Genomic DNA, 19,654 nt, shown 5'->3' on the forward strand with positions numbered 1-19,654 from the left:
AAAAGTTGAGAACTAGGGATGCAGAGCAAGAAATGAATCATCCCACGGCACTGCTAAGAATGATTATATCATGTCTAATACTCTCAGAGTCTAGGCATAAAAATACAAACCATTTTTTGGAAGCACCACTTCCTCTATGTTTGGTACAGGCGTTGGGTCTTCCATGTCCTTGGTAAGATCTTCTTGCTCATCTTCCTCCTTCTGACTTCTGCGCTTCCCATAAAGACTAGCTTGGCTAAAACATACAAGGTGTATCAATATAAACAGGACTGATTATACCTACTTAAAGCAAATAATTTCAGAGGCTTTACATTCATTGTCGTTAGAATCTATGCTCAGAATCACCTTAAAAGACAAACAGAAACCAAACAAATTAGATACATTTCCCAAATTACATCTAACCAGCCAAAAGGAAAATAAGTTATTGGGCATAAGAAATGGACATAGAAATCCTACTATACAAATTGCAGACAATATCCTAAAAGGAGCTTAATTAGCGTAACAAAAGAATACTTGCTAAGGAAATATGGCACGTATTTTATCTCAGATTATAAACAATCATTTACATAAGAAATTTTCTCAAAGATATGTACAACTCTCTTTTCCTGGCTCTTTTTATCATCCTAATATCAGGAACTGCAAAGTAAAATCACTTAGGATGGTACTAATTTTTTCTTTTTATAAAAATTGCCAATGCTTTTTCACCACCAATTGAACTAAATCAATATTTACTTTTAAAATTAATACAGGCCAGAAAGCATGTTAGGGTTCAAACAAGAATGGAAGGATTCCTTACCTTGAGGAATTACAGGGGATACAGGACAGAAATCATTACCCACCTCATATAATGTGATGTGTACCAACACAGAGAAATCAATAAAAGCACCAAGAAAATACAGCTCAGAGAAAGAGCTGGTCAAGATTGAAGGTGAGAATGAAGCTGAACCTTGGGAACTGTAACAATTTACAAAAAAGTAGGCCATTTTTCAGGATAGTGAGTAAATGCATACGCACAAGAAAATAAAATAACTTATTTTGGGAAGAACTGGGTAGTAATCTAGAGTATATTGACAAGTGAGTGGAAATGGAAAAAGAGCTGACTGAAACACATGAGGGACCAACCAGCCTGAGTCCTCACACTGCTGAGAGAATGCTCAAAGTTATCTTCTAAGAGGGACAATGTATTGCTATAGGTTAGAATAAGGTATATAGGATAAAATTTTTTTTAAGTAAAAACTACATGACAGTTTTTTAAAAGCCTATGAACCTAAAGGTGGCAGGGAGATAAAATACTTAAAAAATGAAGAAAAGATGCAGGGAAAATGAATAAAACAAATGTTAGGAAAACAGATTTCAACATGTTTTGGTTAAATACAGGATTCTAAGGGGAAACAAAATGTGCAAACTCCCGCTCATTAGAAGGTAGATGTATCTATTAAAGGACACACATTACATTTACTTTGGGAAACTCAATTTGGTGGGTTTTACACTTAGAGTAGAGGCTAAATGCCACCCACCATGTGAGCCTCCGGGACATCACATCTTGGTTCAGTGACCATTAGTGTCCTGGCACCCCATCTTAGCCCTTAAGTGGGAAGAGCAGCACATCGATTTCAGGCCTAGGAACATTTGGAAAAGTTGTCATGGCTTCCTTCACAAAGATCTCAGGTAGCTCTGAAATCTCCTAACGTCAACGTAAGATTCAGATTAGAAATTTTAGAAAAAAAGTTACCCTCAATAATACCTAAAGAAAAATCTATTTTTGCAGTTTTAATTTTTACATCACAATACACATGCATTATAAAATCTTTTTATGGGCTGTGACTGCCTCATTAATATTACTTATAAAACTAAGAGTTTTTTAACTTCCCTAAAAGCTTCTAATGCTTCATATAATCCTACCTTTCAAGAAATAATGATTCAAGGCATGTTTTGGGCATAGAAATGCAAACTTGGTTGGAGAAGAAAATCAGTAAAAGCAAGCTGATGGAGAGAAGATGCCAAGCAGATCTTTACAGTCCAGTCAACAACCAGAAATTTAACAAATTTACTATCACATGAAAAAAATAAATTCTGCAAATAGTCATTTTCTGAGACTAAACTATAACCTCTGTGAAACTGCATAAAAAACATTTTGAGGGGCCGGCCCGGTGGTGCAAGTGGTTAAAGTGCGCACGCTCTGCTGCGGCGGCCCGGAGTTCGCCGGTTTGGATCCTGGGCGCACACCAACGCACCACTTGTCAAGCCATGCTGCGGCGGCGTCCCATATAAAGTGGAGGAAGATGGGATGTTAGCCCTGGATGTTAGCCCAGGGTCAGTCTTCCTCAGGAAAAAGAGGAGGATTGGCAGATGTGAGCTCAGGGCTGATCTTTCTCACAAAAAACAAACAAACAAAAAAACATTTTGAGCTAGACAACCCCAAAATTAAGTATCTACTTAATATATAGTAATAAATTACTAAGTACTACCTGCCATTTATTGAGTGTCTACTTCAAGCCAGGCACTATGCAAGAGCTTTAAAGTATCACTTAATCCCCACAACAACCTATTCAATAGAAACCAAAAACCCCACTCAAGCAACATTCACTAAGTACAAATGTAACCCACTGAACAAGGCATCACGCTGTTGCGCTCTGCAGAACATGAAACAGACATAGGTTCCTCTCCTCTGTAAGTCATTTTGACCACAAATGGGACAGGTGGTAAAATCAGAGAAAGAGACACTAACTATGGTGAATATAATTTCTTAAATTTCTTACACCAGTCATGCTTCTCAATATATACTTAGATACAGAAAAAAGATTGTATTCAGGGTACCTTTGTATAAATATGAGATGCCCACCAGATAACATCTCACAACCAGACAAGATATCGAAGCAAAGACTTCCAACCAGGTGCAAGTGAGACTTCCTTTCAGCAAAATTTCCAATGTAAATGTAAAAATCTGGAAAGTCCTTTGGAGTTTGTTTTAATGCCTTTTAAATCATGTTGCAGTTCTTACCCTTTCTTCCCACTCTTTTTCCGGGATTCTGTGGGTGTGGGAGGTGGAGGGGAAGGCGAATGTTTCCTCTTTCGAGCATTAGCTGATGCTTTTCTATCTCTTCTCTCTGGACTTCTGACTGGCTAGGAAGAAGTAAATGGAAATAAATATCAGCCAGCTTTGCTGACTCCTCAGTTTCTACAAACTCTTGTCCAAAGGTGAGTTTTCACAAACAAAGATAACACCAAACCTACTAGCTCAGAGCAAATGAAAGGCACACCATTAAGCATCCTGGACCACCAGTAGTGAAGTGACTCCCCCTAACTTTTCAAGTGATGCACCACCAATGGAAATATCAGAACCATCCACAGGTATTCAAGCTATGCTAAAAAACAGACATGCCCAAACCCTGCACAACTAAAAACTGTTCCTGTTCACATTTTGTGCTTCCAGGTGGGAAAAGCATTTTCAGTAACTACTGGAAAAATATAAAATACATGCTATTAAATTAATGAAATACAAAGACTAGCTGAATGATCTTGTGAAAATGTACCAGAAACTACTCCTAATTCATCAGTAAAAGGAATATAAGGGCTAACTTCATGACATAAAATATGTTAAATAAGACTGTAATTTATGACTTAAAAGTCAACCTATACAAGTAAAACTATCCCTATTTATAGATGACATGATCATATATATAGATAACCCTAAGGAATCCACAAAAAAACTATTAAAGCTAATAAATGAGTTAAGCAGAGTTGCAGGATACACATCAATAAAAGTCAACCTGTGGGTGATAACTACCAATTTAATGAAATAGACCATAATAAAGAAAAAAAAAACCCACCTAAAATCATCCAACTATTGTTATCTGAGGTGCAAAAAAATATTAGAGATTAAAACATCAATAAACACTCATTTTCTCTGGTACCTCCTACCCCTTACAACTATCTATTTCCTTTCAGTAGCTCTGTAGCATCAAATTGGGAATCGGAGTCACCTTACAGGCCTACAAGAAGTTTTAAAGAAAATCTAAACTACACACACCTTTGATTTTATAGTAAGTCTGAAGTTAGATTTTTAAATAAGGATATTAAATTAAATTTTTATATAATCCCTCTAAAAATAAGTGAATAAATAAATAAATGAAACCATCTAAATCTGAACAGGGGTAGATATGAACAGACAAGTTTAATAATGTGATGTGGAAATGAGAATATTCCTAATGACAGAAAAAAAACTTGGTTTGAAACGCATTAAGGAAAAACAAATATATAAGCATATCAGCAGAGGAAGACTGAAATAAAAAATTTTTAAAGTTAAATTCCAAAGCAAATAGGGGCAAACTTAAAAGGATATGAAAAAAGACCTAGTTTTAAAATATTTTTCTTAAAAGTAAAGAATACACAGAGTTTGACAAAGAGGTTTAGTAAGAAGGTCTCAGGGCTGAAACTAGGTATGAAAGAACTGTACTTTCTAAGTTAATGGATAAAAGTACATCTGTCTCAAACACTTTTCAAAAACTAAAGTACAAAATAAAGAGCAAAAATTTTAAGTGTCCCCAGTGAAAAGGACTTTAGAATCACAGGTCTCTATCTAAAGCTGTCAGAATCCAACACTAACACATCCAAGCCTTCTTCTCAGTCTCAGGGCTTCCTCTAGTGACACATCTACCTCACAAGTTGTGACTTATAAGAAATCACAGATATTTAAGTGGCTGGGATTCTTAAAGTATTAAGGAGTATTAAATGTCAAGTCGTCCCACCTCAAAAAAGGACTGAATTATAACTCAGAGACCTTTAAGGCTTATACTTTGTACTAGCTTCTATATGTGCATTAACAAAGCTACTAAAAAATACTAAAACAAAATGAGTTTTCCCTTGGAAAACAAACAGCTAAGTTAACTTATCCTGTGATGATCTCTGGTTCACAAAATTAAAACTCATATCTAAAGAACAAAATCAGCTGTACCACTGTCATACTACATGGGCCACTTTAAATCTTAATGACCCTTTATGGGGGATGCCACTTCCTGAAATAGTTGTTACAGCCATTTAGAAACTTTTACACACATTTGATGGCTGATGCACCTTGGTTTGTTTGCTAGAGTTTATTCATGAAGATGTGATAACATTCAGGCCAAGAAAGAAGAAACACCAAGAGGAGAAAGATGGTGCCAAATCAAATACCTCTTCGTTCTTTGTTGAAATTCGCTGACGAAAACTCACAGGTTTCCTGTTCTCATCCACCTCATAATCCTCCTCATTCATCCATTCATTGAAAACATCAGTGTCCAAAATCCATTTCACATGAACCTAAAACCAAATCAAAGCATGAATATCTACATAAACAATAATATCATTAGGATTTTTAAAGTATTCAAAATGAAAGAAGCTGATTTACTATTCCAAAGCCTCAACTGCATATAACAGTTTAAAAACAAGATTATTAATGACATGTGAGTGGCAACTTAACCATTTCTAATTTTCATTCCATGTTTTTACTGAGGAAATGGGAAGAAAGCATTACTGGTTTTATGTAGACTGAGGTTTTGATAACTAAGACCCTTAAATTAGACAATCACGTCATCTTTTCCCTTACTTCAATTTTATTTAGGTATAATTGAAAAATAAAATTTGTAAGATATTTAGGGTATATATGGTGGTGATTTGATATACGTACACACTGTGAAAGGATTCCTCCATCTAGTTAATTAACACATCCATCACTTCACATATTTATCTTTTCGAGTGTGTGAGAGAACATTTAAGTTCTCTCAGCAAATTTCAATTATACAATACAGTGTTATCAACTATAGTCAACGTGTTTACATTAGATTCTCAAACCTAATTCATCTTATATCTGAAAGTTGGCACCCTTTTTCCAACCTTTCACTATTTCCCCCACCCCCTAGTCCCTGGCAACTACTTTTCTACTCTCTGTTTCCAGAAGTTTGACCTCTTTTTTTTTTAGATTCCACATATAAGTGATAAGTCAGTATTTGTCTTATTTCACTAATCATAGCATCTTTATTTTCATGAAATCACTGATAGAAACAATTAACAGCAAAAGGCCAAAGTCACTGCTTTAGACATGAAGGATGTCTCTAGTTTTAGGCATTCAACAACATTCTAAGTAATGATGAAAGAAGACATTTACACAGACCTATCACCTAGCTCCATCAAGAACACATGGTGCTCTATGGAGACCTTTCACAAATAGCCAAGGTTTGGGTGGGGTGGAGAAATGAGAGTCAGATTCGGGGTTCTTCTCAGTCTTTTACAAGGCCACTTCTCTTGCTTTTTTGTTAACGTTTCTGAGTAAGAATTAATAAAATGATGGGTTCTCTGGATGTTGTATACATATAGATATAGATAGATATTTAAACCACAGATCTAGCCTATATAATATTCCTCTTTATCCAACAGTATTTCTCAAGGGGAGCACAATCAGAACGGGTGACTAGACAGTTCTTCCCTGTGTGGGACTGTGTTCACATCTCAAATCATGGGGATGGGGGGTGGGGTCTTGGTTGCAATTAACATGTCTGATCAAGAACCATTAAAATACTATCATGAGAGCAAAGAGAGCAGCAACTACAACTATGAAATCTTCCTAGAAGTAAAAACAAGATATAACATGGCAATCACTAGGAGACATTATGGACTTTCTAATAAAAATATTTTGTCCATCTAAGCTCCTCATTGCCCCCTCCTTTTCTTTAATAAAAAGGAAGGGTTAAAAAATTGGTTGTTCAGGATAATGCCTGCATCACATATTGATTTAAGAATGACATCCATCTGACTATATGCCTCTTCTCCCCCCAAAACTAGTGTGACACAGTAACACACACAAACACAAAAGTAATACCCTGTCAAAGAGAATATAAGACTTTAAATGATATAACCTGAAAAGACACCTGTTTGTATGAATTATGGGAAGGGGGTATAAATAGAGCATGAGAGAAACCTCAAGCTAATTATAGAAAGAAATCTATTTAAAGGTATGACTATGTTAAAGAAAAGGGTAAATTAACTCAGTAATGTTTTAGAAAATGTATGTCACAGCATTTCAAAATATAATAGTGTTTTCCAAAGTGTTGAAAAGTGTGTACATATTACAAAAGTAGAGCTGAATATTCACATTGTACATTCTTTACTACCCAGAAAACTTTTAACAGAAATGTCTTGAGGAAGTATGTTAGGGGAGTACGGACAGCAAACAACTATATGTGCAGGCACAGTGATGAACACCTTACATATAATATGAATCTCATTCAATCCTCTTAAGCATGGTAAAGCAACGCAGGTGTTAGTCTCTCCAGTTCTCCAAATCAGCGAACTGGGGCACAGAGTAGCAGCAAGCTGTCCAGTTACCTACCTAGCTAGAGGAAAGCTTGGATTTGCACTGAGTTCTTTTTTTTGAGGAAGATCTGCCCTGAGCTAACATCTGCCAATCCTCCTCTTTTTTTGTTGAGGAAGACTGGCCCTGGGCTAACATCTGTGCCCATCTTCCTCCACTTTATATGGGACACCACCCACAGCATGGCTTGACAAGCAGTGCGTCGGTGCGTGCCCGGGATCTGAACCCAGGATCCGAACCGGCGAACCCTGGCCGTCACAGCGGAGCGCAGGCACTTAACCACTTGCGCCACTGGGCTGGCCCCTGCACTGAGTTCTTTACAAGCTCTTAAATCACTATGCTCTATTATCTTTCTCATAAAAATACCTTAGGGTCAGAATAATACAGTAATAGGTTATGTGGCCTTGGGCAAAATTATCTAACTTCTGAAACCCAGTTTCCTTACCAATAAAATGATATCATCATAAACTCTATTATCAATCCCAGTCCTAAACTTCTGACACTATGATAATCAACACAATATGTTTCTAAAAATCCTTTTGTAGTACTTTACAATATTATATGGCTCACCAGTAATATAGTTTATTCCTTTAATCAACATTTTTTTCCAAGTAACAACTTACTCTGTTTGACTGACAGATGTAGAACATACTCCATCTGACTACACACAAAGATATATCTGTTTGAAACTGGTACGCCATCTTGGAGGCTGAGTAATTCCGACGTTAGAGAACACAGTTCATATTTTTTCAAGTTTTCAATGAAGAAATGGTTTGGATGTAATTCCTCCATTACATTTAAAGGTAATTAATTTTTAATTTTGTTGTTTTTGTTTTTTTGAATCACCGAAGGTAATGGGGCAATATATACAGCAGGAATTGGTAAACTTTTCCTTAGGGGTCTTAGGGTAAATATTTTAGGCTTGCAAGCCACATGGTCTCTGTCCCAAATACTCAACTCCACTGCTAGAGTATAAAAGCAGCCACAGACAATACGTAAATAAATGGGTTTGGTGGTGATCTAATAAAGTTTTATGTACAAAAACTGGTGGCTATAATTTGATAATCCTTGTAAAAAGGAAAAGTAGTTTTATCCAACTGACACTCTACATGTAAGATTTAAGGGAGAAAAATTTCTCCAAAAACATATCTTAATTACTATATGATCATTCTAAGATGATCAGGGAAGTGTAAAGAAAATTATACAACTTTACTGTAATATATAAAAGACCTAAATAAACTGGAAGGTAAATCACATCTGCAGATTGACAGACTCAGAATTGTAAAAATATCAGTTTTCTCTAAATTGTTCTCAAGATTAAATTTAATTCCAACCAAAATCCCAATGAGTTTGTTTTACATGATTTTAAAATTTATACAGAAGAGCAAAGACCCAAGACCCAAGAGACCCCGGAAGAAGAAAAAAGTGAGAGTACTCAAGTCAGGACAAATTAACTAATAAAACTTTATAATAGAGTCCATAAACAAATCACAACACATTAAAAATTTACTTTTGACAGAAATGGCATGGATCAGTGGGGAGAGGAATCCACCTTCAATATTTTTCCACCTTGAAAGGATAGTTGATCTAGCACCACAGGAGGAAAAATTTTAACTATATGAAAGACAAAACTAAAGAACTTTTAAAGATGATGTAAGAGAATACCATGTCATGACCTCAGGATTGGAAAACAAAAAGGCAAGCTACTGGGAAAACATATTTTTAACTCATACAACTGATGATGGTTAGTATGTAGAATACCTAAAGAACACCTACAAATAAAAAAAAAGATAATGCAATGGAAAAAAGAGCAAAAGATGGAAACAAGCACTTCACAGAAGAAGAAACACCAAAGGTCACAGAACTCATAAAAAGATGATAAAGCTATTTAGTAATAAGAGAAATACAAGTTAAAACCATAACAAAATATCACTTCACATCCACTAGATAGACAAATACTACAAAGTCAGAAAATACCACACATTGGCCAGGATATGGAGCATCCAGAAAACTTATATTCTGGCAAAATAAATTTTTACCACCATCTGGAAACAATATGGCATTGTTTAGAAAAGATGAATTTTGCATTCCCTGTGACCTAGCAATTCCATTCTGAACATACATAAAAAGACATTCAAGAAGGTTCACATGGTGGTTACCAGAGGGGAAGGGGGGAGGGAGGAGTGTGAAAGGGATAATTCGGTGCATGTGTGTGGTGATGGGTTGTAATCAGTATTTTGTGGTGAACATGATGTAATCTATGCAGAAATAGAAGTACAATGATGTACACCTGAAATTTTTACAATGTTATAAACCAATGTTACTGCAATAAACAAAAAATTTAAAAAAAAAAAAGAAGGTTCACAGAAGCATTTTTCATGATACCCTGAAGTAGAAACAACCACACACTCACCTACATTACAATGGAGATACTGTAACATATTCATACAGAAGATTACTTATACTACTATATACTATGGATGAAATCTCAGGAACACAATGCTGAACAAAAAAGCAAGTCATGAAAGAATATAATATGACTCCACTGATGATAAAAGTTTTGTAAACATTAAAATTAAAAGAGTTGTGCAGTTATACATATATATGCGGTAAAACTATAGTGAAAGGTAAGCTGAACATTTAGAATAATGGTTAACTCAGAGTGGGCAGGGCACAGGATGAACAGATGGAATGCTTCAAAATTAATGGTTAATGTTCCTCTTTACTCAGAGTGGTAAATACACAGGTGTTTGCTTAATTGTGATCCATTTTTATTACCCATATTTAATAAATATTAATATCCACAATTTAGTTTTTTAGATTAAGTGCTATCTTTGTGATAGCAATCAAATTTCCTTTAGAACAACAAAACAAAACATGGGCATTGTTATTTTATAAAATAATACAGAAAACGAAAAGAAAGAATTTCAGTTCAAATTTTCTGACTAAAGACACCTGGTTAGCTCTTTTTCCCAAGGTTTTGGTGATAAGATCTTCAAGCATTAAAAAGTATTATACTAGGGTTGTAAGTAAAATAAAAATACAGGAACAAGAAGAAAAATACAGTATAAACATTTGACTTTTAAAGAAGAGCATATGCATTTATTTATAAAATGGATAATTGTGATAGATAATGCTGCATACAAATCACAACGGTATTTAGATTTCATGGGCTATATTAAGAAAAAGTATTTAAATATGACAGTAGTCCAAATAGCAACTATTTAAATTTCTAATGAAAAATTTTATATGTCAACTGAAAGTAAAAGGGAGTAGTTCTTAATTTTATTTTCTTAGATACGTGATCAACAAAGTTTGAAAACCACTGATTTAAGATATTTGTAATTGCTTTTATTGGTGATGGGGCATTTTTTAGCTATAGAATTTCTTTTCAAAAGCCATTCTATTTTCCTAAAAACAAGACCAAAAAATTGCTATCAGTCACCCCATTCCTTACTGGCATTTGCCATCCCAATAAATTAAACCCAGGAATCACGGATAGAGTAGATGTAAAAGTCACAGAAATGTCACTCAAGGGGACATTTCCCACACTGGCCCTCTAAAAGAGGGTACGGCACTTATTTGTAACCCAGAAGCCAACTTTATATGGAGAAAAAAGTAATGGTTAAAAAAAATTCTGTAGTTTGCATATTAAGTAAAAATTTGGCCTTTCTTTGTTAGAAATAAATTTAAAATTTCCCCATTGAAAAATCTAGCATCTGAGTTTAAACAGACTTTTCTTAACAGCAGGAACAGGTACTGAGGCTTTTAGGATTACCTATAAAATGAGATAATACTTTTATGACAGGAACATTATAAAAATCAAGACAAAATAGATATTCTTTAATCTATAAACTATAAACGTATGTGTGTGGGTATATGTGGCAGAGCAATATTCCTAAGTAAAGGAGAAACAAACTATTCCATATGGGATTAGTTTTAAGTAGTAGCAGCCTGAAACGTTTAATGGAGAAAAGGAGAGAGAGAAGGATAGATTTTTACTTAGCAGCTAAAAATGAAAAATTAGATATACAATATTAATAAAATATATTTAACTCATCTACATATAGAAACCTAGTATATAGTAAAGGTGGTATCCCATATCACTGAGGCAAAGGTGGCCTTTCTAATAAATGGATACATAATGTATCCATTTATACACAATTGGATAGCCATTTGGAAAAGACACAATGAGATCCATTCCTTTTATCACAGAAGAATAAACTCAAAATAGATTAGTGATCTATATGTAAAAAGTGAAACTATACAAGTACTAGAAGAAAATAGTGGCTAATTCCTCAACAACCTGAGGCAAAGAAAGGCTTTACTAACTGACTAAAATCTTGATGCATTCAAAGGTAAAGATGAAGAAATTTGACTATATAAAAATAATAAACTTTGGTGTGGCAAAAAAACCCACCATAACTAAAGTAAAAAATATAACTAAATATTTGCAATATACATCTCATATTGCATTCTCAACATTTAACATTCTCAACATTTAAAGAACTTCTAAAATTCTAGGAGACAAAAGAAAAAACCTTACAGAAAAAAATGAGAAAAAGATATATACACAGGTCACAAAAAACATAACTCTTGCAAACATAAAAAGATGTTCAACTTCACTCACAAAAAGAGAAATACAAATTAAAATTAACAGAGATAATATTCCTCACGTTATCAGGATTGGCAAAAGTTCAAAAGCTTGACAATATACACTCTGTTGGTGAGGCTATGAGGGAAGAGACACTCTCACTTCATTGCTTACAAGAATGCAAAAATGGTACAAAGTCCCATGGGAGAGGCACGAATCCAACAAAACTATACTTTCATTTACTCTTCCACTCAGCAACCCTAATTCTAGAAATTTACCTTAACAATACACCTTAAACAATATGAAAATACATATGGCACAAGGTTATTTATTGCAGCTTTGTCTGTAATTCCAAAATAATGCCAACTACCCAAATTTCGAAGCGCAAGGAAGGACCTGGAGGAATAAATTACAGTGTATATACGTAATGGAGGATTGTGCCAGTTTGAACACCAAGGATTTCTAGGAAAGATTATTAAGTGGAAAAAGCAAAGTATACAAGAGAGAAATAAAAAAACATGCAAACACCTGCATCCTTTGACAAAAGGATACACAGAAAGCATAAACCAGAAAATAATAAGTTTGTTCTACAAGGAATGAGAGGAAGGAGATAGAAGGAATCTATGAGGAAGTATACATTTTTTGGGAAGCATGTTACAACTCTACATACTCAAAATATAAAATTAAATCAACTTGATTGGGAAGAGGGAGAGGAAACACTAAAACCGAAAATAAACTGAAAGAAATAAACCCAACTGTACTTCAAATAAGTAACAACCTCACTGAAGTGGGGGGGAAGAGTTCATCCGAGTAACTCATGATCACACTATCTGCAATATACCCTCAGGCTTGGGCAGGGCAAGAGGGAGATCCACAAACATATCTTGTACTCTTTTAGTATTTTTGTGTGGGTGTGTGTGAGGAAGATCGGCTCTGAGCTAACATCTGCCAATCCTCCTCATTTTGCTGAGGAAGGCTAACATCCATGCCCATCTTCCTCCACTTTATATGGGACGCTGCCACAGCATGGCTTGCCAAGCGGTGTGTCGGTGCGCACCCAGGATCCGAACCAGTGAACCCCAGGCTGCCGCAGTGGAGCACGCGCACTTAACCACTTGCACCACTGGGCCAGCCCCTCTCTTTTAGTATTTTTGTTTATTATAGTGGTATGGGCAATGCAATTCTGAAACTAAATGGTATGTATTTCTAAAATATATATGTGTGTATATGAATATGTTTGTGTTTATATATACATAATAGCTATATTTCTTATTTCTCTCGGCACAAAGAGCCTAGAAGCAAAGACACTTCAGTAGCAATGAGCATACCTGTATCCAGACTTGGTCTCTAATACCTTTTCCTACCAAAAGGAATGACAGCTCCTCAGAGAAACAGCTGAATTCTAGGTATGAGGAATGGAAGGCACAAGAAGAGCCTGGAACATCCTGCTAAGCCCTCAAGGAGGTGCTCAAGAATGATGAGTGCTTGTCACAAGGATGCACAAGGCAGTTTGGAGGGGCTCCTATTAGCCAAATATGAAACTATTTCAGCACCAAAATAATTAAGTAATGAATTACTGACCACTGAAAAATTAAAACACGAATCCATACTAACAACAAATAGATGAATAAGTAAGTAAATGAGGGGAAAGGAAGGGCTCCTGCTTATGGGAGAACTCTGAAAGCCAACTGGTAAATGTGGAGGGAGGGCTGGAGTCGAAAATTATCGCTGCACAACCATCAAAGACTGGTTTAGGCATGGACTATAAATGGATGCTAAATCTGGGCAACACAGGGAGGATTCTGATGAGAAGCAGAATATCTCCATGGTCTAAAAGAATCTCTCACAGATTGCCTATAAGTTGCAAGTTGGGGGAAAAAAGTAACTATACAGCGGAGCCATCAGAGTTCACCTTAACTGGGTGATTAATATCACTAATGAGGAGCAGATGGACACAGCATGCCTCCCACGGCATGATGCCCTGAAAAGCACACAATGTCACTTATGCAGTATTCTGACTAGAATGCATATGAGAATTAACCATGAGAAAAGATGAGAAATTCCAAATGAGAAATATGTTTTTGAAATCCAAAAACATCACAAAAGGCAAGGAAACACTGTGGTAATGTTCCAGGTTAAAGGAAACTAGAGACATGACATATGAATTCAATAGCTGATATTAGACAGGATTCTGTAATGAAGAGAAAAATGCTACAAAAACCTTATTGGATCAAGTGGAAAAACTGGAATATGGACACAATATTACAGTATTGTGTCAATGCTAAATTTACTGAATTTTATAACTGTACTGTGCTTATATAGGAGAATTTCTTATTCTTAGGAAACATACTTTTTTTTTTTATAATTTTATTTATTCATTTATTTTTTCCCCCAAAGCCCCAGTAGATAGTTGTATGTCAGGTGCACATCCTTCTAGTTGCTGTATGTGGGACGCGGCCTCAGCATGGCCAGAGAAGCGGTGCGTCGGTGCGCGCCCGGGATCCAAACCCAGGCCGCCAGCAGCGCAGCGCACGCACTTAACGGCTAAGCCACGGGGCCGGCCCGTAAGAAAACATACGCTTTTACTTAGGAGTAAAGGCCCATGATATATGCATCTGTATCTCAAATGGTTCGGGAAAAAAAGTATATATACATGTATATGTATAAACACACAGAGTATAAATGATACATCAAAAAGGGAGTAAAATGTTAACAAGAGGCAAATTTGAATAAATAGTGAACAGGGGGGCCAGCCTGGTGGCATCGTGGTTAAGGTTGCGTGCTCTGCTTCAGCGACCCAGGGTTCATGGGTTCAGATCCTGGGCAGGGACCTATATACTGCTCACCAAGCCATGCTGTGGCAGCGTCCCACATACAAAATAGAGAAGACTGGCACTGATGTTAGCTCAAGGCCAATCTTCCTTCCCAAAAAAAAAAGTGTACAGGTATGACATATACTACTCTTATGCTTGCAACTTTTCTGTAAGATCGAAATTATTTCCAAATAAAAAGGTTTTTTTTATAAAGACTAATTTTTGTTGATCTCATTTTCTTAATATGGAATCTGAAGCTCAAAAGCAAAGTCCTTCTGAAGGTCATACAATTAGAAATAGGTTGAACCAGGTCTAAAATCTAATAAATTGACTCAATTTAAGTGCTCATTATGCTATGTAAAACAGTCAATAAAAATCATGTATAATTGTGACAGCTCACAGAAAGGACCAGAGCTAAAGCTGATTCCAGCACTGGGATAGGGAAATTACAAAAAAAGTTTAGAACATCTTTTTGTCCCAGAAAGTAGGAAGCATGCAAAAATGGATCAAATAATGCCAAAATGTCACAGGAGGCAGCTCAGTTCCCAGTGGCCAAATTTTCGACAATTCATCAAAACGAAGAATGGTAGTGATATCACTGCTCCACAAGTGCATACTAATACTACAGACATATGTAAAGGGAGAAGGGAAAGTTTATCCCCACTGCAAAATGCCAACTATAAGGAAAGATGAAATGGATAGAGTTAGAAAAGCACCAGTAATAACTATTTCAGTCAAGCAGGAATTATTAATGGATGAGCAAACTTCGGGATACAAATTTAACAAAGAAAAAAATAGTTACATGGTCTCAAAGTATGTCCCTATAAAATATTTTTAATTTCAATGAGAAAAATGGTAATGTTACAGTGGGAAAACCAGGCAGATAGTACCTTAACAAATGATCAAACTGACTATCAGCCATAATGGGGAAAATGGACAATATGTGCCTCCTGATGTGACACACTAAAAAGGACACAATATTAATTAAGCAGTATTGCAACCAAAAATGCATAGCTACTGAATGTAATAAGGAAGAAATACACAAACTCAAATTTAGAGACACTCCAAAAAAAACTGGCCTATACATTTCAAATTGCCAATGTCATGAAAGAAGAAGAATGGCTGAAAGTTCTAGATTAAAGTAGACTAAAGAGATCTGACACCTAAATGCAGTGTGTGATCTTCAATTAGACACTGGATCAGAGAAAAAACTTAGTATAAAATTTACTATATCATTGGGACAACTGGTGAAAATGAACTATAGGCCCTGTATCAGGTGATAATATTGTTTCAAAAATTAATTTCCTGAAAGAATTAACAACAGGGGAATCTGGAAGGAGTATAAAGTAGTACTTCATTTAGTATTATTCTTGCAACTTCCAAAACTATTTCCACACTAAACGTTGAAAAAGAAAAGAGTTGTTGCATGGACTCTTAGCATCACAACAGAAATGATCAGTAAAATAAGTCTATCATAATAAAAGCCATGCAGGGCCTGCTTCCAGCCTTACTAAATGACACCATCAGTGATGTTCAACTCCACTCCTCCACTCTCAACTATCTCAAACCACAATCTAACTTGGCTGTGGGGTCTCCTCAAACATCACTGCAGACATTTCATCTAAGACCTAGATAATGAAGTATTCATGGTCATGGATATCTCTTAATAGGATGACAAGAAAGGAAGATCATCATTCTGTATCTCCTTAAAACTCTGTCATGGAGAATTAGTTGAGAAGTGCTACTAAGCTATGTAAGAATAAACTTTTTTAAAAAGGATCTTTCACCTTCCACGGCTTTTCTGGGATGGGTGGATCTTCAATTTCCGCATCAACATCATTACTATGGATCCAAGTATCATAGCTATAAAGGAAATGAAAAAAGGAAAAACAAATTAGAACCTAAATTCATTCACTAAAAAGAATTTTATCAAAAGGTAAAAATATATTTTAGAAATATTATTAGGATCCAGTAATAGCAATTTATCATACACTTTTGTCTCCGCCACTCTGACAAGAAAACTCTTCTGTAGAGGTCTACAGTAATCTTCACATTGTTAAAGCCAAAGTTCAAAGCCTCAGTCCACACAATTTTAACAAGTTGATCACTCTCTCCTCAAAGCATTTCCCTTACTTTGCCTCCAAGACAGTACTATCATCTGGTAATCCTTCTAGTTGCCAGCCCCTCCTCAGTCTCCACTACCAGTTTCTCCTCTTCTCCCAAACCTCATCAACATTAGAAGGCCCCAGGTTTCAGTTTTTGAAACAATCCTCTTATCTATCCATTCTCTTGATGATCTCATGCAGCCCTATGGCTTCAAATATATACTGATGACTTGAAATCTTATATCTGCCCTCTTCTCTGAATTCTGGATTCATGAATCCAACTGCCAATTCCCCATCTCTTACATGTCTATTAAGACTTTCAAACCTAACACACTCAAAATTCAACATATAATGCCATCCCGACCCCAACAATGTGCTCTAGCCAATCACCCCCATCTCAGTAAATGCCAACTCCATCTTCCTATCTTACCAAAATCTTTGGAAATACTCGACTTCACTTTCAATTAACATCCTATAATCAATCAACAAAAACTTCTACGAGCTCCACCTTCAAAATATTTCCAGAATCTATCCACTCTTCCATTTCTGCCCAAAACCCAAGAGGCAATTTTTCACACAGCAACCAGAAGGATCCTTTTGAAAACTAAGTCAGTCCACATCACTGCACTGCTCAAAACCTGCCTATGACTCCCACCTAACTCGGTGAAAGTCAAAATCCTTACAGTGGCTTGCCAAGGTCCTCTGACTGCCACTCTGACTCCGTCTCCTAGTATTCTCCCCTCTCTCATGTTATATTCCAGCCACCTGGGCTTTGGTGGTCTTTTAAATATGTCAGGCAGTGGCCACTTCACGCCCCTTACATATGCTCCTCACTACCCAGATATCCATATAGCATACACTCTCATATCATCACATCTCTTTGCTCAAAGGTTCTCTTATCAGTGAGATCCAACTCCCAGATATAAATCACTCCCCCATTCCTCCACAATTCTGAAGCAAGCACAAAATTACCTAACAAATTAAAACTCTGTCAATGCTACTATACTCCCCAATAAATTATTATGAAATCAAGTGATATCCAAATGAAATACAAGTATGGCAACAAGCACTGGCTTCCTTCAGCCACTACTCAAAGTCAGTTCAAAAGCATTTGGAATAAGCACAGCTCTACATATCTATTAAGAGCACTCTGGTTAGTTTTCTAGGAACACTTAAACTTGAGCTGGAGAAGCAAAGTTCCTTTGCCAATTAATTAACTATACCAGGTAAAGATTACAATGGTGAGAAAAAATTGATAACCTTATATTCTTTAAATCTTGAGTAGAAAATATTACATAGGTAGAAGTGAGGACACAAACTACAGTTAATAAAGAAGGTGAACTAACAAGACCCATTGAGAAGACAACACTGGATCTAGCCACTATATCTTATTTGATACATAAAAAAAAGGCTAGCAAACAGGCTAACATGTCTTAAATATGTTGTTATAAAATTTATTTCAACCCTATACTTATGTAGCTTGTTATCATAAATTTGAGTTTCCATCTAAGTGTTTCAAAGGGCAAACTCATTTTCTATAATAGTTCCTATAATATTGAGAGGTTTGTTTTAATAGTGCCAAGGACTAGGTGAAGCCTCAAGACTAGAAATGTTTTATAGAAAGCATTTATTTAAATGTTATGACAAAAAAACTATTAGTGGGGTTGGCCCTGTGGCCTAGTGGTTAGGTTCAGTGAGCTCTGCTTCAGCGGCCCAGGTTCGCGGGTTCGGATCCTGGGTGCAGACCTACATCACTGGTCAGCCATGCTGTGGTGGCAACCCACGTGTAAAATGGAGGACGACTAGCACAGATGTTAGCTCAGGGCAAATCTTCCTCAAAAAACAAACAAACAAACAAACAATTAGTCATTTAAAGTGGTCCATTACGGTTCAGAAGAGGTTAATTAGCAAGCTGACTTGATTTGGTTCTAATTAACTCAATGCGTATAGTCTGTGCATATACTCAAAATTCTGAACACATCCAAAGACATATTTCCTTTAAAAAATATATTTATAAGTAAAATAAAGTTACTCAAATAGATTAACTTAAAAACAGCACAAAACCTGACATTATTTTCTCCCGATAACCTATGCAACAGTCTTGTTCCTTCCCTAAACTGAAATGGATTCTGATTAACTATAAACCCAACTACCAATTTAAAGGAAATACAGAGAACAGAAAAATATGTTCAAATACACCACAGTGATGCCATAAAAAAATCCACACTATGGTAAACTACAGGACAAACAATCTGGTTTCTTAAATACTCCCCCCTAAATTGCAAGGGAGTGGGGAAGACAGAGGGAGAACATATAAATTGAAAAAAATTTAAGAAATATATGAACCAATCCCAAGATGTGGTTGAATTCTAATTCCAACAAATACCTATCAATAAATCAATCAAATGTATCACTTACATGACAACACTGACTGGATATTTGATATTAAGGAATTCTGTTAATTTTTTTTAGGTTTGATAACAGTATTATGCTTATTTCTTTTTTTAAAAAAATGAGTCCCCATCTTTTAGAAATACATATTGAAATATTTATTATTGAAATGATATGTTTGGGATTTGCTTCCAATAATATGAGAAGGCCAGAAGTGGATGTGGGTACAGGTGAAAGAAGACTGGTCTGACACAGCGGAGAGAACCTCCACTTGACAAGACAATAGTGAAACGAACACCAAGAGAGCTCTATTGTAGGTTTAGGAAGATGAAGTACAAGGAAGGTTATCCTTATTCCTAAGTGCCCCACACGGGCATAATATTAAACAAGGACTAGCATTTTCACT

The 19,654-nt window shown here is 35.8% G+C and overlaps 1 protein-coding gene across 2 annotated transcripts in view; it reads right to left on the minus strand.

The window, feature by feature from the left end:
* The window catches only part of SMARCC1 (SWI/SNF related BAF chromatin remodeling complex subunit C1), a 181,237-nt gene that overhangs the window by 114,034 nt on the left and 47,549 nt on the right, over positions 1-19,654 (minus strand). For both annotated transcript variants that reach the window (XM_014791534.2, XM_014791531.2), the window contains exons 8-11: positions 16,540-16,615; positions 5,173-5,298; positions 3,002-3,123; positions 111-235 (exon numbers count right to left, since the gene is read on the minus strand). In XM_014791534.2, coding sequence (XP_014647020.2) covers positions 111-235; positions 3,002-3,123; positions 5,173-5,298; positions 16,540-16,615 — 449 coding nt within the window. The remainder of the gene's footprint in view (positions 1-110; positions 236-3,001; positions 3,124-5,172; positions 5,299-16,539; positions 16,616-19,654) is intronic.

This window comes from Ceratotherium simum, chromosome 5, assembly GCF_057802395.1.
Source record: "Ceratotherium simum simum isolate JZ-2026a chromosome 5, ASM5780239v1, whole genome shotgun sequence".
NCBI lineage: Eukaryota > Metazoa > Chordata > Mammalia > Perissodactyla > Rhinocerotidae > Ceratotherium > Ceratotherium simum.